This window comes from Heloderma suspectum, chromosome 3, assembly GCF_057233095.1.
Source record: "Heloderma suspectum isolate Gila_16-S chromosome 3, 16-S_ref, whole genome shotgun sequence".
Lineage (NCBI taxonomy): Eukaryota > Metazoa > Chordata > Lepidosauria > Squamata > Helodermatidae > Heloderma > Heloderma suspectum.
Genome location: NC_139460.1, coordinates 92,818,875 through 92,841,498, shown reverse-complemented (window position 1 = coordinate 92,841,498; position 22,624 = coordinate 92,818,875). Strand labels below are relative to the sequence as shown.

The window sequence follows — 22,624 nt, the reverse complement described above, 5'->3', positions numbered from 1 at the left end:
TTAATAATCTCTTCTCCAGCTAAACGTACCCAACTCCTTTAACCTTTTCTCATAGGACTTGGTCTCCAGGCCCCTCACCATCTTTGTCATCCTCCTCATGACATGTTATATTTATTGTTTGCTGATTAGTTGGCATTTGTACATTGTAGTATTTGGAAATGCTTAATTTGCTTTGTATCATTTCACCTGGCTCTCCATTTTTTAGTTGTAGAAAAGAAAGAACATGAACTGGAGCAATTGAGAATGGATTGTGGACACTATAAAGCCCGCTTGGAAGCAGCCCAAGCAGATTGTATGAAAGAAAGAAAGGTAGGTAGGACTCATTCATAACTCAGTTAATTTATACATATAATTGTTCTTAATGCCCCTTATTTTGGGGAGGTGCTGTGCAATCCTATTTCTACTCAGAAATGAATCCTACCTGGTTTGCACGTAATGGCGCCACATCGTGGGTTAGTTAATTAACCGGCACATACCAGGCACTTGCTGTGGCCATTTTGAATGTTCATCTCCTGAATGGGGGTTGACATGTGATGTCCGAGCCTGGACACTGTAAGTTAATCATTAACCTACAAATAGTAGTTAGGGTCTGGGTTTGGACATCAGATAGCAATCCCTGATCGGTCCAATCAGGGGCTGAATATTCAGAAAGGCTGCAGCACTCACGTGGCACATCTGGAGCAAATCGTGGGTTAATTAACCCACAATTTGCCACTGTTATGTGCAAACAGCCCCACTGAGTTCAATAGGACGTACTCCTTGGTAAGTGTGGATAGGATTACAGCCCTAGTTCGATTTCTAGCCTGCAATCGTATACTAAATTTCATGGGAGAAAGCCCCATTAATAGTGTATAGGATGGCATTGTTAATGTATCAACCCACAACATAGTTGTTGCCAAGTTTTTATGCTAATTAACATCAAAGAATGCTTGGGTTAATTAACACCAGTGGCTCTTATGTAACTACAGGTAATTCTGCAGCAGAGGTGTGCAGCTTTTTTCTGTCGGGGGCCACTTTCCCTTGTGGGTCATCTACTGCGGGCTGCATATTGGCAGTGGGCGGGACCAAAGCCAGTGATAGTGCCAAAAGTGGTGAGGCCATCCCCATTTCTCTCTCTTTCTGTCACCCCCTTTTCCCTCTCCCTCTTCTCTCTAGTCCAGCATGTGGTGAGGGAAGGGATAGATCATGCTTGCTAGAGACCTGAACTGATTGCATGTGGAGGGCTTTTGAGATTATGCTGAGGGCCACACACAGTCCTACAGCCACAGATTGCCCACCCTGTTTCTAGTTTCTTATCATTTTTCTGTTTCTCACCAAATAGGGTTATTTTTTAGTTTTATTGTCGTTCCTTCTTCTCTCACCAACTAGGGGTTGTGGTCTTTCCCTGTCACTTGCAGTCCTTGACCCCACCTCCCCATTCCTACTTTTTAGACAGCAGTCCTATACACAGTTACCTAAGAGTAAGTTCCATTGAACTTATTCTGTCTTACTTCTGAATAGACATGCATAGACTGTTACACTTTGTTCCCATTTTCATATGGAGTATGCCACTTTGATATACAAATACCAAAATCGTACCAGTGCATATAGGATGATCCCCACATATTTATATGATGTCAGGCAAGAATTTGCAAATGTGCTTGCCAGCTCACCACTGGTGAGTATATCTTTTAAACAGGTAAGAATTTAGTGTTGCAGGAGAGCCCCCATAATTCTCTTGAACTCTGAGCTCCTCCAAACCTCAGCATGACATCAGAGGCAAGATCTTGCTCCTCCCTGTAGGAAAGTGCTCCTTTGATGGGAAGCACAAATTTAGTGTTGCTAAATTAGTTGTAAATTACCAGAAAGACTTGTTTATATTGCTGTTATTATCTCTGTATATGTAAGTATCTGGAATGTTCTTTTCTTCTGATTATGACTTTTTGTACTAGTGATATAGAAGCCATGGGAACACATTTGAAGAATTGCTGATGAATGTGCTAAAGTCTTTTCACATATTTGTCAAGCCTTTTAAACTATTGTAGTGACCTGGAATTAGAAGCAACCAAAAACAGTAGAATTGAATTATTTTCCTTAATAATGAATTGCTTGTTGTTGTTCAGTCGTTCAGTCGTGTCCGACTCTTCGTGACCCCATGGACCATAGCACGCCAGGCCTTCCTGTCCTGCGCTCTCTCCCGGAGCGTGCTCAAGTTCATATTCATTGCATCGGTGATGCTATCTAGCCATCTCATCCTCTGCCGTCCCCTTCTCCTTTTGCCTTCAGTCTTTCCCAGCATCAGGGTCTTTTCCAGGGAGTTTTCTCTTCGCATTAGGTGGCCAAAATATTGGAACTTCAGCTTCATTATCTGTCCTTCCAATGAGCACTCAGGGTTGATTTCCTTTAGGATGGACTGATTGGACCTCCTTGCAGTCCAGGGGACTCGTAAGAGTCTTCTCCAGCACCACAGTTCGAAAGCATCAGTTCTTCGGCGCTCAGCCTTCCTTATAGTCCAGCTCTCGCAGCCATACATTACTACTGGGAAAACCATAGCTTTGATTAGACGGACCTTTGTCGGCAAGGTGATGTCTCTGCTTCTTACTGTGCTGTCTAGGTTGGCCATAGCTTTCCTCCCAAGGAGCAAGCGTCTTTTAATTTCATGGCTACAGTCACCGTCTGCGGTGATCTTGGAGCCCAAGAAAGTAAAATCTGTCACTGCTTCCATTTCTTCCCCTTCTATATGCCAGGAAGTGATAGGGCCAGATGCCATGATCTTAGTTTTTTTAATGTTGAGTTTCAAACCAGCTTTTGCACTCTCCTCTTTCACCCTCAACAAGAGGCTCTTGAGATCCTCTTCGCTTTCTGCCATTAGGGTGGTATCGTCTGCATATCGGAGGTTGTTGATAATTCTCCCGGCAATCTTAATTCCGACCTCTGATTCATCCAACCCGGCATTTCTCATGATGTACTCTGCATATAAGTTAAATAAGCAGGGTGACAATATGCAGCCTTGTCGTACTCCTTTCCCAATTTTGAACCACTCGGTTGTTCCATGTCTGGTTCTTACTGTTGCTTCTTGACCCTCGTACAGGTTTCTCAGGAGACAGGTAAGGTGGTCTGGTACTCCCATCACTTTCAGAATTTGCCACAGTTTGTTGTGATCCACACAATCAAAGGCTTTAGCGTAGTCAATGAAGCAGAAATAGACGTTTTTCTGGAATTCTCTTGCTTTCTCCATGATGCAGCGAATGTTGGCGATTTGATCTCTAGTTCCTCTGCCTCTTCGAAACCCAGCTTGTACTTCCGGTAGTTCTCGGTTCGCATACTGCTGAAGCCTAGCTTGTAGGATTTTGAGCATCACCTTGCTGGCATGTGAAATGAGCGCAATTGTGCGGTAGTTTGAACACTCTTTGGCGTTGCCCTTCTTTGGAATTGGAATGTAAACTGACCTTTTCCAGTCTTGTGGCCACTGTTGAGTGTTCCAGATTTGTTGGCATATTGAATGCAGCACTTTAACAGCATCATCTTTTAGGATTTTAAATAGCTCGGCTGGAATACTGTCATCTCCGCTAGCTTTGTTGTTACTAATGCTTCCTAAGGCCCACTTGACTTCACTCTCTAGGATGTCTGGCTCAAGTTCAGTGACCGCACTATCATGGCTATCAGGGACATTCAGATCTTTCCTGTATAGTTCTTCTGTGTATTCTTGCCACCTCTTCTTAATCTCATCTGCATCTGTTAGGTCCCTGCCTTCTTTGTCCTTTATCATGCCCATCTTTGCACAAAATGTTCCCTTGAGATCTCCAATTTTCTTGAAGAGATCTCTAGTCTTTCCCATTCTGTTGTTTTCCTCGATTTCTTTGCATTGTTCATTTAAGAAGGCCTTCTTGTCTCTCCTTGCTATTCTCTGGAACTCTGCATTCAGTTGGATATATCTTCCCCTTTCTCCTTTGCTTTTCGCTTCCCTTCTTTCCTCAGCTACTTGTAAAGCCTCATCAGACAGCCACTTGGCTTTCTTGCATTTCTTTTTCTTTGGGACGGATTTCGTTGCTGCCTCCTGAACAATGTTACGGACCTCCGTCCATAGTTCCTCAGGCACTCTGTCTATCAGGTCTAATCCCTGAAATCTATTCCTCACCTCCACTGTATATTCATAAGGGATATGATTTAGGTCATACCTGAACGGTTTAGTGGTTTTCCCGACGTTCTTCAATTTCAGCCGAAATTTTGCAAGAAGCAGCTCATGATCTGAGCCACAGTCAGCTCCAGGTCTTGTTTTTACTGACTGTATGGAGCTTCTCCATCTTTGGCTGCAAAGGACATAATCAATCTGATTTCGATATTGACCATCTGGTGACGTCCATGTGTAGAGTCGCCTCTTGTGCTGTTGGAAAAGAGTGTTTGCTATGATCAGCATGTTCTCTTGGCAAAACTCTATTAGCTTTTGTCCTGCTTCATTTTGTACACCAAGGCCATGCCTGCCTGTTATCCCGGTGATTTCTTGACTTCCTACTTTAGCATTCCAATCCCCTATGATGAAGAGGACATCTTTTTTTGGTGTTAGTTCTAGAATGTGTTGTAGGTCTTCATAGAACCGATCAACCTCAGCTTCTTCGGCCTCAGTGGTTGGGGCATAGACTTGAATTACTGTGATGTTGAATGGTTTGCCTTGGATTCGTACTGAGATCATTCTATCATTTTTAAGATTGTACCCCAGTACTGCTTTTCCCACCCTTTTGTTGACTATGAGTGCTACTCCATTTCTTCTAAGGGATTCTTGCCCACAATAGTAGATATGATGGTCACCTGAATTAAATTCGGCCATGCCTGTCCATTTGAGTTCGCTGATTCCCAAGATGTCAATGTTCAATCTTGCCATCTCATGTTTGACCACCTCCAGCTTACCTTGATTCATTGATCTTGTTGCAGAACCCAGAGTCAGAGAGACCACGGAGTGAAGGAAAAAGAGATTCTTTATTTAACGCGCGGGCTTAAGGCTGGAATCATTTCCAAAGAGCCAGAAGCCCCGATTTACATTAGCACATTGGTTTTATAGACATTGTGACACATATGAAACGGCTCCTCCTCCCCCTCCCGCATGGGGTTGCAATCCTCAACATTTCTTCTCTTAGCACTATTGTTTATAATACAAGAAATGGGTTATAGGGTAGCCATGATAAGGAGAGAACAGCAGAGAACAAGATATACAATTGTATGACCTTTGACAAGATAAGGAATTCCTGTGTCTCGTCAGCTTACAACAATATATTCAAGGGAGAAAGAGCTCAGCAAGAACATGAAGCATGAGACTGCATGAGGCTACTTAGTCTGATCCCCGATATGGCTGCTACATTCCCCCCTTAAATGCATAATTTCATTACAATTATAGCATTTCTGATAACCATACAAAGCTTTTTGTGACATACATATTACTTAGCCTCTTGTTGGGCTATCAGAGCGTAGAGGGCAGCAGTTTTACTAGCTGAGACATAAACCAGATTGGTTAAACAGCGCATAAGACAAGGAACGCAGAGACATATTACAATTTTTAGTTAGTTGGAGTGCTCGAGGCTGCCGTTGACGGATTTTCTCGGGCTACAGGGGAAGAATTGGCACCAGTTTAATTGGCGGCTGAGGCAACATGGGTGGTTATCAGACAAGTTGGCAGGAATGAATGACCAAGTGCGGGAATTACATGTCTAAAACCATCCATGAGGCAAAAGTATGTGGGCATCATTAAAAGATATGTTTTGAATTTTATTACAGTGGAAGGGGGCCAGGGATAGCTTTGTATTTTCTGGAAAAAATTTTGACAATTAAGCATTTGTGCACACGTAGCATTTGTTTCAGCAATGATGGGGGTGCGTAGAGTGAACTCTGTAGGGGGTAGGATCTTTGCAACCATGCCCCAATTAGCATTTTGGGAATAAGTTAAACTTACACCATAAACTTTTAACATGGTATCTTTTTGAATTTTCTCAGGATGTCTACAGACAGGTATTAGGCAAGAGCTAATAAGCCTGTTTGCAGGTATACCTCTTGGCAAACAAAAATGTTTTATTTTCATGATGTTAGCCAGGTGAAGCCAGTAATTATCAGCAAATCACTGGGACAAACTTCTCCTTCCAGGGGCAGACCCCCCTTTTTGCACCTTATTAAGGAAACACAATGCAACACTACTAACACTACAACACGCATGTTTGATCTTCTTTGGGATCTGACCGTACGCTGGGCAGCTATTCACCTGGCAAGCTGCAGTAGGGTCTAGTCCCCTTCTTCAATTCTCCAGTTGCAGGTCTGACCGTACGCAGGGGGACAGTTTCCCAGTGTGTCCACAGTAAGGTCTAGCCTGAGTCTTCTTACTGCTTTTTCAGAATGATTTTTAAAGGATTTTCAGGATTTCTGTTTATGGTCTACTTTCCCCCTCTCGCTCTCTTGACTCGTGTCCAATGTATCCAGGGTTTAATTTTAGCTGCTTTCATAGCTGCGGGGGTGGAAAGTATGACAGTTTTCAGTCTTCTCTATCTGGGAGTCAAAGGGTTATTTTTCCCTCTTTAACTCATACTTTAACTCTTGGTTGGAAAGGATGAACTTCTGTGATGGGAATTGGGGGCTTATTTTCTAAGACAAAGCGACGCTGGGCTTGAAGACCTTTGTTTAGTGTTTGGACTTCTTGTTGCTTGCTTTTGATGCTGCTCCAGTGTCAATTATGAAGTCAATGTCACTGCCCCTCACAGTCAATGTCACGGCCCCTCTCAAGCTGTCTCTCTCTTCGCCCATTCTGGCCCCTTTGGTTTTCTCCTTTGTGTATTTGATTTATTTTATTTGGGCATTCATGCCACTAATGTCCATCTTGTCCACACTGGGCACACTGGTTCTTTTTTAAGAATCTTCTGCCTCTGCCGGGTCTTCTTTTTTTTCCTTTCGTCCACGTCTTTTTGGGCCTCTGGGTTGAGGGAGGTATACTGGCGATAGGCATTTGAAAGATGCTCCAAGTACGCTCTGGGGCCTCGGTGGCACCTTGCAGCACTTTAGACACTTTGGTCATATTAACTGACTTCTTCATACCTGCTTTCATGGCTTCTAACAGCAGGGTTTGATACTGGGTGAGGCGCTCTAGCCCCACGTGTTTTGGGATTCCAGCGGGGGGGGGGTACTTACAAGGAGGCTTTATTGGGTAACTTACAGCACACAGGCGTACTTAATGGTTGGATCAGACAGCTTCTCTGAACCACGAGCTATTGCGCTAAATGGGTTTTATACCATACATGTTACCCATAACACTAGCAAGCATTTTCAGCATAGGCTAGAAGTGTTTGGTTCTCAGGCACAGCTTCCTGTAAACAACTTCGCTTCCCAAAGTGCTTGATAACACTTTTTATTTATTAGTATGGGAAGACAAATTTTTTCTCTTTCTTTTGCTTTCTTTTTCTTTGCTGATCTGCCTGTATTGCAGATCATGTTTCAAACTTTTTATATAAAACTTTCTGCTCCATGCACCAGCCTTGTCTCTTTATTTGTCTTTTTCAAGTTAAACTTACTTAAACTTTTCTGCCTTACACTAGTCCCACTGACACACATTTGGGATAGGCCCCTCCTCTCCCTCTAGCTACATCTTCTTCATTTTAAAGAACTATTACATTATTGTGGCTACTTTACCCCAGGTAATAAGCTCCAGGCACAATCAGCTGCTTTTAATTTACCCTGGGGGCAACTATGGCCACGCTTCTTTTTTTACAAATGTTTTTTCTTTGCCTTTTGCCTTTTCTTTTTCTCTTTTCTCTATCTGTCTTCTACTTTCTCTATTCCTTCTTTTCTACTTGCTTTTGTCTTTTCGTCATCCATTGGGAACCACACTTAGTATCATTTGGAGTTGCAACTAACACTAATCTGCAAATATCACATATATTTTATGATATCTAAGAAATCATAAAATATACACAACAAACTTTTTCTGCAATTTAACACAATGAATGGAAAACACTTTTTGCATGGTAAGGCATGATGGAGCAGATCCAGCAATTATACTGCTCTTCTGGCTGAAAGCTCAGGGCTCATCAAAATCAAGGGACAGGCATACCCACACACACAAAGAGTTCTAGGTCACCATTTTTGCATCGGCAACTCTATGCTGCATGAGTTCTGGCAGAAGGAAATCTAAAAGTCACAGATCAAACTTAGCCTGCTGTACACTGAGCTGACTACAAACACAGACACATGGTCCACAGCGATGAGAGTTCAAGTTTATCAAAAGCTTCACAGCACTGTCCATGGCAAGTCTTTGACAATTTAAAATTTTAGTTCATGTGCAGAGTGTCTCTAAAAAGCCCAGATGATGATGGAGGCAAACAGTGAAGGCTCTGGGCAATGAAGATGCGATGTTTCCAGCAAAGGCTCTCTACTTTTGCATGAGTTTAAAAAGGGAAAGTGTGGCCCTACACCCCTTTTGACAGACAAGGGCCTTTAACTTTTTAGCAAGGCCTCTGTCTAAACAGAGCGGCACAGCTCAGCTCTCTAGCCGTGACGCTTTAACCTGGGCAACTCCTCTGTAAATTTTATTTTACTTCTGTCAGGTTCTCTCACAGACATTTTAAAAACTTACTCTTTTTTTTTTTCTCTTCTAACCTGGTACACGAAAGCACTGAAACACTGAGTGCCGAAACTCAGGACGCTGGGGGGTGATGGGCATCGCTTTATACTTGCATTTTTCAGGCAGCCATTAATCTTCGGGGAGGCGGTGGGGTGATTTGCAGGACTTCAAAGGCAAGCTTCTCAGTTTGTTTGTATTTGTAAATCCCAAGCTCAAAACAGGACACGATGAGGTACAGGGCCACCAAATTCTTGCTTTGGCACGGGCAACAAATAACTCGGGTTAGCTTTCTTCGCTGGGGTCTCAAACAGGAAAACAGTCTTAATTTAAAGTTGTAACATCACTGACAGCGTCAGCCAGCCAGCTACACAGATCTCATTGTTTTTCAAGACAGTTGCTCCAATATTTTCTTCTCAATCAGGTTGGGTCTTTCAGCTTACACAGTTTATTGCAGCTTTCAGGAGCATGGCAGTAGCGTGATTTTGGCTTGGCCAGGAACATGCTGTCTGGTTTCTCGGTCTCTTTAGCACACATACTTAGGCAGTGTAACACTGGACACTCAAATCAGTGAGATTTCTTCATTGCAGGGAATCCCACGGCAAAAGCTTAATGGTTACGCTCTTCAGAAATCATATAGCTGATGGTCAGTAGCTACAGGCTCTATGCAATTTTAACACAGTTCAAAGCTAAACATGGTTACCTTGACAGAGATCTTCAACATGGTCTTTCCGCTTCATTCTGCTTTGGGACAGTCTTATGGCACACTTTTCACTCGAAGAGGGGTCTAGCCTGTGCTCTGGGGGCTGATTCTTCACCTTTATTTTCTATTTTGCCTTCATCTTCTGGGTCTTCATTTTCAGTTTCCATTTTTTAGGGATTTCATCTCAATTAGGCGAGGTGATGATGTTGCACAACTCAGAACGTTGTGGGCAATTTTCCTGCCCCCCCTCTCTCGGCGCGCTAGGCTAACAGCTACTTTTTCAGCCTTACACTCTCACGCTCCCACGCTTTGTTAAAAGCCAGACTGTCCTGCAACATTTTTCTAATTAACAGCCTCAGATCTTGTTTTTTTTCCTCTCAGCTCGACCTTGAGCTTTTTGCTGTTTTCTCTCTCTATTCTGAATCTTTTTAAAAAAACCTTTTTCCTTCTTTGTTTGACATACATCTCAAGGGGGTGCAAGGTTTGCTTCCCCCACCACCCATAGCCTCCCTCCTAAATTGAAGACAGACACAATTAGGGAATGGGAATTGGTCAGTGAGTAAGGGGTCTCACTGGCCGACACAAGAGGATTTTTCACACCACGCACTTTGCTACTGGCCTGGGCACCCGGACGGTCAACGGTATGCGTCAGAAACCGCAGTAGCCACTCACACAATCATCAATCTCTCCACTACATCCATATGTCCCTGCCACACACTTTTCCCACTTTTTACCAGAGCGGAAAACGGCTTCCCCAGCTTCCTCAGCTTCCTACTGAGTACTGGCGTGCTAGGTACTGGCGCCCACTCGGGGGTGTGATCAGGCCCCCCTTCTACCCGCAAGGAGTAGGTTCTTTTGTATACGTATACCACCAACACTGACCTTCTTCATAAGGCGGGGCCCTCTTTTTTTCTGCCCAGTGGCCTTTCTCCCTAAAGGCGGGGCCCTCTTTTTCCCATATACTTGCCTTTCTCCTGAAGGCTTCCAATGTGGGTTTCAACTCAATTGCAGCTGCGATACAGGCAGGGCTCAAGTTCCTTCCTCCGCTTCCCAAGGTTCTCTTGCTGCTCACTACCGTTTGGGCGATCCCGGTGCAGGCTTTCTCCCATTCACTCGACAAAAAGGTCGGTGGCGCCAAGAAAGGGAGGCATGCGCCGAGCTCGTCCTCCCGGTGCGGCGATCAAGAGCAGGCAACTGCCACCTGTCTGGCTCAGAGCCTGCCACATCCGAGTCACGGCACCATTTATGTTGCAGAACCCAGAGTCAGAGAGACCACGGAGTGAAGGAAAAAGAGATTCTTTATTTAACGCGCGGGCTTAAGGCTGGAATCATTTCCAAAGAGCCAGAAGCCCCGATTTACATTAGCACATTGGTTTTATAGACATTGTGACACATATGAAACGGCTCCTCCTCCCCCTCCCGCATGGGGTTGCAATCCTCAACATTTCTTCTCTTAGCACTATTGTTTATAATACAAGAAATGGGTTATAGGGTAGCCATGATAAGGAGAGAACAGAAGAGAACAGCAGAGAACAAGATATACAATTGTATGACCTTTGACAAGATAAGGAATTCCTGTGTCTCGTCAGCTTACAACAATATATTCAAGGGAGAAAGAGCTCAGCAAGAACATGAAGCATGAGACTGCATGAGGCTACTTAGTCTGATCCCCGATATGGCTGCTACAATCTGACATTCCAGGTTCCTAAACAATATTGGTCTTTACAGCATCGGATTTTCTTTTCACCGCCAGACACATCCACAGCTGAGTGTCCTTTCGGGTTTGGCCCAGCCGCTTCACTCTTTCTGGCGCTACTTGGAAATACCCTCTGCTCTTCCCCAGTAGCATATTGGACACCTTCCGACCTGAGGGGCTCATCTTCTGGCGTCATCTCTTTTAGCCTTGTGATACGTTCCATGGGGTTTTCTTGGCAAGGATACTGGAGTGGGTTGCCATTTCCTTCTCCAGTGGACCAATCGCCTTGGAAATTTTAAAAGACCAATACAACTAAGAGCTGATATGTTATCTTTGTTTTATTATCTTAGGTTCAAACAAGATGTGATGATGGCAGCTGTGTTTGTTTACATGTCTACCCTGTTCATGTATAAAGAGGAGAGGGGCGGAAATCCAATTTTAACATCAAAAAGAACACACAGGTGAAGGGAGCTGAAACCTCCTCTGTCTTCCTTCCTGTGTTCTATCACCCCAGATACTTGTCTTCCAGCCCAGTTTGCTTCTAGTGTTAGAACTGGATTGGAAAAAACATGATTTCGGGCAACAGATTGCAGAGGTAAGGTGGGAGGGCATTCAGCTTCCCTCTCCTATCTGCCCTTTTGGATGTTAAAGTTGGACTCCTACTCTCTACTTTATAAGTGTCTGGGGCAAATGTGATTTAATATTTAATTTGGCCCTTACAGACACTTTGTAACCTGCAGCTATGAGAGGATTCTGTAGTTTCCCGACAGAACTTCTCCATCAGAGCGAAGGGGTTTTTGGACATCTGCACTATCTGAACAATATAATATTATCCAGTATCAATCATCTCTTCATATTTACTTTGATTACTTTCAGGAAAAATTAACTGTTCGACAGCAGTTGAATGAGGCAAAGCAACAATTATTGCAACAAGCTGAATACTGTACAGAAATGGGCGCTGCGGTGTGCACATTGTTATGGAGTGTGTCTAGCAATGAAGAAGCAGTTAAAAGTATCCTAGGAAGTGTAAGTTCAGTAAATTCATAAGTTTTTATTCATTAGGTATTCTAGATAAATGACAACTTTGACTTAAAATCATTGACAAAAACAGTCAAGCTGTTTTTTTTAATCTGGTTAGAAATCAGCATACAGCAGCTGATCACCTAAATGCACTGACTATGATCTAGGCTTTAGAAAGACAGTGGATGAACATATTTACACAGGCTAAATACTGATCCAAACTGAGTTGACAAAATAGAAAGTAAACTGACCCTTAATATTGCTTAAGCGAGGCACTCTAAAGACTTCTTTAGGAATTATTTGCAGTTATTTTAGCCACTTTTGTATATCAGGTGCCACCACAAGCTGTGCAGCTACAGAAATAAACAGAAATTGGGTTTTTGCTTTGTTGTCAAGCAGACATAGGAATGTTGAGGGGACTGGAGTGTTAGCCTTAGACTGGAGTGTTAGTTGGCATCTCCTTTTAACCATATTTCTAGATATTTAGTCACTTTCTCTTTGGTAAGAAACGGTATTCCCACTATTTACTGCAGAAACATTTCAAATCCCTGCCTTGTGACTGAATTTCTGTATGATCTATTTTTTTCCCCATTGTACCATTGAAGTGCTGCATCATTCTTCCTCCATTCAAGTCTGGTTGTGATTTAATGTAGTGGCTTCAAAAGAAATGTAAGAATCGTTGCCCCAATCCAGAAAGGCCTTTTAGGTGCACATGTGGGATTGAACATGTGCAGGGGGCTATCTTTGTTTCATCCATAAACCTCAGCTCTTGTGCTGTTTCACAAGTTTGTTTTTATTTGGGGGATAAAACTTTGCAATTTATGTGGTGAGCTGCTTTTAAGGAATGCAAATAAAAAGACCCATTGCATATGCCAGATTCTGGATTTACTTCTGTAGATCAGGACCTATATGTATACTTCTCTGATTGAACTGGATGGAAGTCTTTTGCCCTTCTCATACATTCTACTTAAAATACATCATGAAGTGCGGGTTGGTTTGGAAAATACTTCCCATACTTGCATCGTAATCATCTCCTAACCCCTTTAGATATGATTTAAAAACATGCATCTGCAGCAGTCCATAGTGGCAGTTCATCATTTAAAAAATGGTAATTTGGTAACATGAAATTAAATTTTTTTTGGTAACATGAAATTAAATGTTTTCTCTGTTTTGTTCATTTTCCTTTTCACTCCAGTTTACATTTAATAGTTCAATAACTGTGCTGCTCTTCTTGCTTGGAACATGTGAATGTTGTAGCCATTCTTCATTTGTTACTTGGTAGAAGGACTTCTGTAAGAGTGCATTTGTATGCATGCTTACTCAGAAATCCTATTGATACCAATGGGACATGCCCAATGAGACTCAGTGGAGCTTATTTCTTATTAGACTTGTATATGCACTGTTAAGCCACTGAGACTTGTATGTAAATATCCAGACTCCTAAATAAAAATCCCTAGGGAAAATACATCACTTTTAAAGAAATAAAAAGCGGTCTGTGAAATCAGGATAGTTATAATCTGGCTTTTTTTTTCAAGACAAATTCAGTCTATGTGCTAGGTTTTTCTAGACTGAAAGCACACCAACTATGTGTAAGACAATACATTCTGAACTAGTATAATTGTATAACAATAATTATGTGATTACCTTGTTTGTTGCTTTACCTCTCACAATTTGGGCAGCTTGGCACTTTGGTGCATGCAGTATTGTGCGCCCTGCTCTTTTTTCTAAGATGCTATCCACTACACAGAAAAAACAAGCTGACTTGTGATGCCTTAAAGACTAAGTAATTTATGTTATAGGTTCATTTATGCCATAATAATTATATTAGTCTTTAAGGTGCCGCAAGATTCTTGGGTTTTGCTGCAACAGACTAATGCAGCTACCCTTCTGGAAATTATTATCCACTAAAATGGATAATACAAACTAAAAATGCACGTGTGAAGTCACCTGCAGTGCAGTTCTTCTTTCATAGTTGATTTATACGTTGAATGTCATCTCAAGAGAATGTTGGTTAATCCTACAAACCTGATGCCTTGTTTTGAAATGTTTATACACACCATTTCCCTAGTTAAACAGTTCGTGTTCCTGCTAAAGTTGCTAGGAGAGTTAACGTCACTGGAAAACATTTGTCTTAACAGAGGAATCTTGGCGTAGTACAGAGAATAATGTGTTATGCAAATCACCCCCTCATATTTACTTGAACACATCCTCACCTTTACTTGATGTTACCTATTGAGAAACCTAGCCACTGTTTAGAAACTTGTAGGCTTGTAACCATAAAATAGTAATTTTTCCTCATGAACTTCCAGAGTAAAGCTGTGAAGTTTTTTAGTATTGCTGGACAAACGATGGAGAGTTTTGTGCGATCATTAAGTGAAGATATCAAACAGCAGGATATGGATTCCGATGAAAGTCAGTTTGTGTTAGGTTTGGCAGGGATCGTTACAAGTAAGTCACTTCTGAAATGTCATAGCAAGAATAAAATGTATCTCATCTAAGTTGACCTATATCTTTTAAAAGTAACTAACTTTCAAAATGTTTATTCTGAGTTTATTTTATTTAGATTAACTTTTTGTAGTTTAGTTCTAATATTTACAAAAACTGACCTCACCATATTAATGAATTCCTGCTTGAGAACACATCTACTCTTAATGTGGCTGTAATTGCTGTGGCTTTCAGATCAACACTTGACTAGGTAATAAATACAATATTTCTCCTTTCCAGTCTAATGAAATAAATCTGGTTCCTGGGTCAGTAGGCATATGTTAGGCTGCATACTATGCTCCCGACATTGGGTTGAAGTTAAATTTCTTCTTGAGCATACAAGTGATGCAGGGTTTTAAATAGAATATAGTGTAACATTCTTCTGTGTCCAGATCTAAGACAAAAATAGTTTAAAACTTAACTTGAATAATTGATTTAGTAAATATGAAAGAATTAAGATGATGAGACAGACATTTTATTGATTATTGATTATCTGTATTTGTTATTTTTATCTTATACTGCAAATATTTATAAGTCTCTAGGGGAAAGTATTTAACAGCTGGGGTTGGTTAGGCACATTGTTTCAGTGGGGATGTTTGTAGCCCACAATGGGTTATTTAACCCCGATGAGGTTGTGGTGCATGCAGGGTGCATGCAACCACCATTTTGAATATGCATTCCCTGCTGGGCGGTTGTGTTGTGTGAACCCAGCAAGTGTAGGTTGTGCAAGTGTTAAACAACCCTCGCATAAGCCATGGTCTGTTTTAGGGTTATACGAGCATCTGTTTTAGGGTTATATGAGCGTTGTCTTACATAACCCACGCTGACTGGATTTGCATGACATGGCAACCCCTGAGTGGAGGTTGCATACGCAAAGTGGTGCCTGCAGGTGCCATGACTTATCATGGATTAAATAACCCATGATGAGCTGTAGTGGCTGGGTTCAGACAATCGGGGGGGGGGGAGCCTCCGTGGCTTCTTCCTCCACTCCCCTGTGCGTGTTGTGCGTTCGTGTCCACTATTTGCATAATTACCTGCGATGCTATGTGGGTTGCTGTGTTGTCTGAACCTGACGCGGCAGGGGTGGCTTCTTACCCATTCCACAAGCCATGGGTTGTGGTAAGGGTTGTAGGGTGGGTAAGAAGCCACCCCTGCCACATACCATGCTGGGTTCAGACAACACAGCAACCAGCGCAGCATCACAGATAATTATGCAAATGGCGTGTGTGGCATGAGCGGAGCGGGGAAACAAAGCCACAGTGGCTTCTTTTCCCCTTCTGATCATCCCAACGCGGCCAGTGTGTCATCCAGGCCTGGTCTTTGTATGTACCAGAGTTGATTTTAGAAGTTATAATGTGCTATAGGGGTGAAGGCAGTCTCTCAGTTATACTGGGCCCAGGCCATTTATGTCGTGACTTGTAACCAGCACCCTGCAGTAGCAGACTTGGTATATAATATGTGCTCCTAACAAGCCACCATCAATTACCTGATTCACACATAACACTAAACCATGGTTTATTTAACTGATGGTTAACCAATAGTTTGTTGCCCTACCCAGGGTTTGTCTGGCAGATGAACAAAAAAAACATGGTTTGTTTTCTCAATCCCTGCATTGTTTGTTTTCTTCCTTCATCTGTTCCCTCCCTGTATCCAAAATGCCTTTGCAGTGCTGTAGCAATGGCATGTAGAGCCGCTGGTTGTTGTTTTTTTTTAGCACATTTAGCTGCTGCCTCTGTAGTCTGGAAAAACAACCCATGAATAATCCATGGTTCTGGGTTCACATATAATGACAACCCATGGTTTAAACATCCCAGATTTCACAAACTAACAACAAATCATTGCTTCTCATTCTGGGTTGTTTGTGCTTGACACACCATGGTTTGTTAGTGGGGCTGGGTTCACACATGACAACCCAGAATTCAAAATGGGTTAAATAAACCATGGGTTAGCATTATGTGCAAACCAGGTCATGGTTATGCACCAGCTAAAATTTCCAAATGGTAATCAATAATAGCCCTATGTAAATTTTGTAAATAAATGTTTCTGAATATATGTACTATTTATGTGAAATATTGTACTATTTTAATGTAACAACTGACAGATCAGATTGGTATTTAATTGCCAATACTTTCTGTAGCACAGATATTTATGAGCAATATATCAGAGAAATCTTGCTTAAAGGTGGGAAATCATTTTCTAGCTCCAGGGTTGCCAATCAGGATGCATTTGTTCTGGAAGATACATTTTGTAGCATGCTATTCTTACCAATTGAATCTTGGAAAGAATGAAGAATCTCATATTAAGAATCTCACAGTCAAAAGTGAACCCAGTTTGTTTCCAGGCCCTAGACAGCTTGATTCTTGATTATTTCAGACAGTGCCTCCTCTATTAGAGCTGCCCCAGCATTTAAGATCTTCTGATGAGGCTTTGCTCCAAATTCCATTTTATGAGGAGGCTGTCTCTCTTTTCTGTAGCAGCCCCTATGTTGTGGAACTCTCTGCCAACAGATCTGTACAGCCTCTTCCCTTTATCTTTCCCAAAGCAGGTAAAACCTAAACAAAATTGGCTAGCCTTTGTAAATTAACTGCTTTCTTTTCTGGCCTTTATATGGATTTCACTGCTGTGTTATTTCTGATTTGTTTTTATTGTTTGGTTTATTTAGATAGTATTATCTTATGGATGTTTTATAGCTTTGTAAGTTTTGAAACTAATATGAAAATGCAGTAAAATATTTTAAATTAATAATAAATATAGTCCTGGTGGTGCAATTAATCACTTTTGTCATGTGAAGCTTTTTGACTAAATCATAGAATCATACAATAGTAGGGTTGGAAGGGCCTACAAGACCATCGAGTCCAACCCCCTGCTCAGTGCAGGAATCCAAATCTGTCAAACCAATTAGACTCAGCTTTTTATACAATGAAGTTTGGAGGTGCTATTTATTTTATGGTGGTGGTGGTGGTGATGATTTTAAACCCATCTTTCAGGGTGCGCTACCCTCACAAGGCAGTTTATAATATTATGAAACATGAAGATACAGTTACAATTACAATTGAACACACACACACAACACACACATCAGCAGCAGCAAATGATTTTTAACCAACAAATGCAGACTGGAACATATGTGTCTTCAGGTGGTTTTTTTTTAAGCCAGCAATGATGAGGCCATGCATATTTCCCTGGGGAGGGAGTGCTATGTCGGTTTGTGGGGGATTATTTTCCAGAATATTCATAGTCTTCTCTGTGATTACAAACTTTTCAGTAGTGCTTCTAGATTTAAAAAAAAAACCTGTGTTGAGTAGGAACTCTCTCTTTCTGAAGTGTAGTGTTTATTCTTTTATTATGTGTTCTCTTTCGTAGATGTTGCAGCTTTGGCATGTGGTCGTGAATTCCTGATTAATTCAAATCAGGTATTGTTGGACACAATTATGCAACTTCTGGGAGACATGAAGCCAGGATGCTGCACCAAACTGAAAGTGTATGATAATTTAATATTTTTTAATGTAGCTTGTTATCTTACAGTCTATTATACTAGAGCTGATGTAGTGTGGTGGAATAGTTAAGAGTTCAAACTGTGAACTGCGGAATCTCCAGTTTAAATAAGCCACTATTGCTATCCTCCTCCCAACTGCAATATGGGGGATAATAATACTTACCTTTAGTTTTATTGTAAGAATTTCTAAAATAATGTATGTGAAGCACTTAGGAAAAAGTGTGATGGGCCAGAAATATTGGAACAAGGATAACTGTTTTGGCAGTTGGCCTTTGCACACCACCACATTGAAGTTGAAAGGAAACACACCCAGATGGGAGTGAAGTCAGGACTTTTAGCTGTAATTCAAGGGGCTTGACAAAAGTGGGGCACTAACCAGGAAGTACAGCCAGTGGCATACACATACACCCATCATTGGTGGCTCATAAGTAATGGAACGAATGGCTGAAAAGCAGCTGCATGGCTAGGTGTGACCTGTTTCCTGGTACCCCATGACCAATCAAGCAGATAAAAGGCCTGGAGGTGGTTCTGAATGTGACATTTGCATTTGGTAGCTGTTCACTGAAACCCCCAACATGAGGTATCCATGCGAGTGAAAGAGGCCATCATTAGGCTGAGGAAACAAAATAAACCCATAGCAAAGAGATAGCAAAAACAGTGGGAGTGGCCAACACAACAGTTTGGAACATCCTGAAAAAGAAGGAATTAACTGGCAAGCTCAGCAACAGCAAAAGGTCTGGAAGGCCACAGAAGACAACTAAAGTGGATGACTGCAGAATTCTGCTCATGGTGAAGAGGAACCCTTTCACAACATCTAGCCAGGTCAAGAACGCTCTTGCGGAGGTAGGCATGTCATTGTCAACATCTATAGTCAAGAGACAGCTTTATGAATGTAAATACAGAGGCTTCACAACAAGGTGCAAACCACTGGTAACGCTCAAGAACAGACAGGCCAGATTAGCCTTTGCCAGCAAACACCTAAAAAAGCCTGCCCAGTTCTGGAATAAGATTCTTTGGACTGATGAAACCAAGATTAACTTGTACCAGAATGTTGGGAAGAAAAAAGTATGGAGAAGGAAAGGAACAGCTCATGATCCAAAGCATACCACATCATCTGTCAAACATGGTGGAGGCAGTGTTATGGCATGGGCATGTATGGCTGCCAATGGAACCGGGTCACTGGTGTTTATTGATGACCTGACTGCTGATAAAAGCATCAGGATAGGGCTATACTTTCTGCTCAAATTCAGCCAAATGCTGCCAAACTGATAGTACGCCGCTTCATAGTGCAGATAGATAATGACCCAAAACATACAGCAAAAGCTACCCAAGAGTTTCTGAAGGCAAAGAAGTGGGATGTTCTTGATGGCCAAGTCAGTCACCTGATCTCAACCCAATAGAGCATGCTTTTCCCTTACTGAAGACAAGACTGAAGGCAGAAAGACCCACAAACAAGCAGCAGCTGAAGGCAGCTGCAGTAAAGGCCTGGGAAAGCATCTTGAGGGAGGAAACTCAGCATGTGGTCATGTCCATGGGTTCCAGACTTCAGGCAGTCATTGACTGCAAAGGATTTTCATCCAGGTATTAAAGGCGATCCTTAAGTTTGAAATGATGTTGGTTTGTTCCATTACTTATGAGCCACCAATGATGGGTGTGTGTGTATGCCACTGGCTGTCCTTCCTGAATGGTTAGTGCCCCACTTTTGTCAAACCCCTTGAATTACAGCTGAAAGTCCTGACTTCACTCCCATCTGGGTGTGTTTCCTTTCAACTTCAATGTGGTGGTGTGCAGAGGCCAACTGCCAAAACAGTTATCCTTGTTCCAATATTTCTGGCCCTGACTGTAAATACTAAGTGTTACACTAGTATTTTGACTTGCTAGCCTTTTCCTAGTGAACTTTTATTTAGATTCCATTATTGGAGATGATGTTCATACTAATGTTTCATATAGCAATTTTTTTGGCTGCTTTTGTGGTGGCTGTGTATTAACTCCTCTCCGGCTGTATTAGCAAGGGCTTGTTTACATGAAGCTAAAATCCCACAACTTTACTGGGGCTTTTGCTTCCAGATTCCTTGCAGGATTACAATTTGCTCCTTTCCACATGGTTTTTTCCTTTTTTTTCTTTCTGGACAAGTTCTATATGTATCATTATAAAGCCACTAGATGGCTCTGTGATATTGCTGTGATAAAGCGCCATTTCATCAGTACACCATAGATTTACCGTGGTTCATAATGGGAGGAGGGAAAATGCCGGACTTTCATTATTATGAAAAAAACATGATAAAGGTTGCAAAGAGTGGGAGGTGCCCTGGAGGATGATGTCGTTTATAGGATCCGTGAACTTCTGTGAGTGACCAATCACGAGTGCATGATAAATGCCTCATGTAGAAATGGCCCGAATTCTTTATCTTTGTAAGGCACCTTAATGCCGTCTCTGTAAAGCATATTAATAGTGCTAGCCTATACATGTCTACCCAGAAGTTCTATTGAGTTCAGTGGAACATACTCCCAGCTAAGTGTATATAGGATTGCAGCCTATCAATGTAATCTTGTATCCCAATTACATTGGGGAGGTGGAGGGAATTAACTGCTACTTTGCTGATGAAAGAGTTGTCATATCCTATATGTGTTCAGCTCGGACGAGAGGATAAACACATGGCTCAGAAAATCCTCAGATGATGTAAAAATGGCAGCCATGCCCCCAGTGATCATGGCAGCACTTCCAGTTCCACCATTTGGGGGCTGTGCCGGCGATGCACACATGCTGCCTCACACAGAGGGAGCTAATGAATTCATGAGGAGGAGGACACCCACCCACCCAGCATACTTGCCTGCATCTCAGCACACACAGCAACAATACAGCACCCCCACTCCATGAGCCCCAGTATCACAGGCAGCAGTGCCCCTGCCAGTCCTGCAGGCAGGGGTTGGAGTCCCCTTATGATGCTCACAAACACCCATGGGGGCTGGGTGGAGAGACTCCTTTGCCCAGGAGAGAAAGGGGAGGGGCCAGGACATGCAATAAGGGCAGCTGTAGACATACACTGACATCAGAAGCCTCCAGTGGCTCACCTCATAGGCAACATTGTTGGGAAGCAAGAGGTGTGAGTTTGAGCCCCACCAGGGAGAGAACTACCTGAACCTGACACCTCAGAGCAATTCCCTGATCCCTCAGACCCAGCATGGGGCTTTTGAATTCCCGCTCCAATACCCAGTTATAGATGCCAAGAGCACTGGTTGTGGAGGAGCTCTAGTCTAGTAGAACAGCTTATGTTTTACCTGCAGGGGAACCAGGGTTGAAATCTGGGTACAGTCCCATACTGGGAAAGGGAAGGAGGAACTTCCATACTCAGACATACCTGAGCCAATCAGGAACAGCCCTGTATGACCAACCAGCCCTTTTGGCCCACCCCTCTGATTGGCAACCCATGTGATGAACCCCCCCCCCATTTTCCCCAGTAATTCAGCCCTGCCAAGTAGCATCCCAGCAGGTCTCATTGCCCATCCTATAGGATCTCCTGTCCTTGTCCCTCACTCTCCCCCAGCCCGCCAGCTGACTGCCTCATACAGCCTGGCAGTAGCACCCATCCCACTTGTGGACACTGAGTAGCCTGCCTCTTTGCAGTCCAGGGAACCTGAGTTAACAGAGAGAGGAGGGTCACGAACCCTGAAACTAGTAAACTCCCTGCCCCACTCCCTGAGTCCCATCCCGAAGCTAGCTCATGGAGGTAAGTTAGAGGTAAGGGATCCTTATCTATGACTGCCTACCAACAAAGAAACAACACAAGAGGCAAAGCCATAGCCTTTATTGAACAGAATCGGGGATGGAGTGGATCCTGGAATGAAATGGCTTTTGTAGGGTTGCCAGCCAATTCCAGCAGGGCTGCTGTGTCTTAGAGAGTGGCTCAACAGATGGCCGGGGAGCTGGTACAATGTTTCTTATAGCACAAACTCCATGGTAGGAACATCACCTATTTCATAACTATGTCATATAGCTTGCAAGGTGCAGCAGGAGACTTCCTGGAGCAAGTAGGTCAACAACCCCATAGAGCAGGTTGGCCAGACAACCTGAAAAAAATTTTTTTTTGAAATTTAACGGGAAAAAAGGTGCCCAGGGCACAGAGCAGCAAAAAGGTCAAATCTAGCTTGTTTACGAGCTAATTTTGACACTTTTTGGGCTCCATAGGTGCTACAGGTGTGGTGTTGACTTTCCAGGCTCTCTAGGGGGCACTGTTGAGCTACATCAGAATATAGGGGTTTGTCACAAGGGGTTCTTCTCCTTCCTTGGTAGTGCGGAAAGCACAGCTCAGTAATAGGAAGAGGTTGTGAGGTGCTCTCCTCACAGCCACATCGCAACGTGCCGATTCTGTTTCTTCCCTCATGGTTACACCAGGCAGCCATGCAACAGGTTTATGCATAACATGTTTTAATTAATGATTTCTCCTAATACCTCCCGGTCTAACAGATATTGCAGAATTAGAGGGCTGGGAATGCTTGACTTGTGACCATGCTCCTCAAACAGATTTGGTGTTCTCCACTTTTCCCATTGGTGACAACAGAAACAGAATGAAAACATGCCATAAGTTTGCATCATTTGCCTGGATAGCACTGCATTCAAGAAAAACTGGTGCATTCAGGCTGGCGCAAACATACTCTAAA

At 42.6% G+C, this 22,624-nt stretch overlaps 1 protein-coding gene across 9 annotated transcripts in view; it reads left to right on the top strand.

Annotated features, from left to right (window-relative positions):
• The window catches only part of HSF2BP (heat shock transcription factor 2 binding protein), an 81,138-nt gene that overhangs the window by 5,157 nt on the left and 53,357 nt on the right, over nt 1-22,624 (top strand). For all 9 annotated transcript variants that reach the window (XM_084843850.1, XM_084843844.1, XM_084843842.1 and 6 more), the window contains 4 exons: nt 206-309; nt 11,842-11,991; nt 14,295-14,433; nt 17,833-17,950. In XM_084843850.1, the coding sequence (XP_084699976.1) occupies nt 244-309; nt 11,842-11,991; nt 14,295-14,433; nt 17,833-17,950 (473 nt within the window). In that variant the 5' untranslated portion in view covers nt 206-243. The remainder of the gene's footprint in view (nt 1-205; nt 310-11,841; nt 11,992-14,294; nt 14,434-17,832; nt 17,951-22,624) is intronic.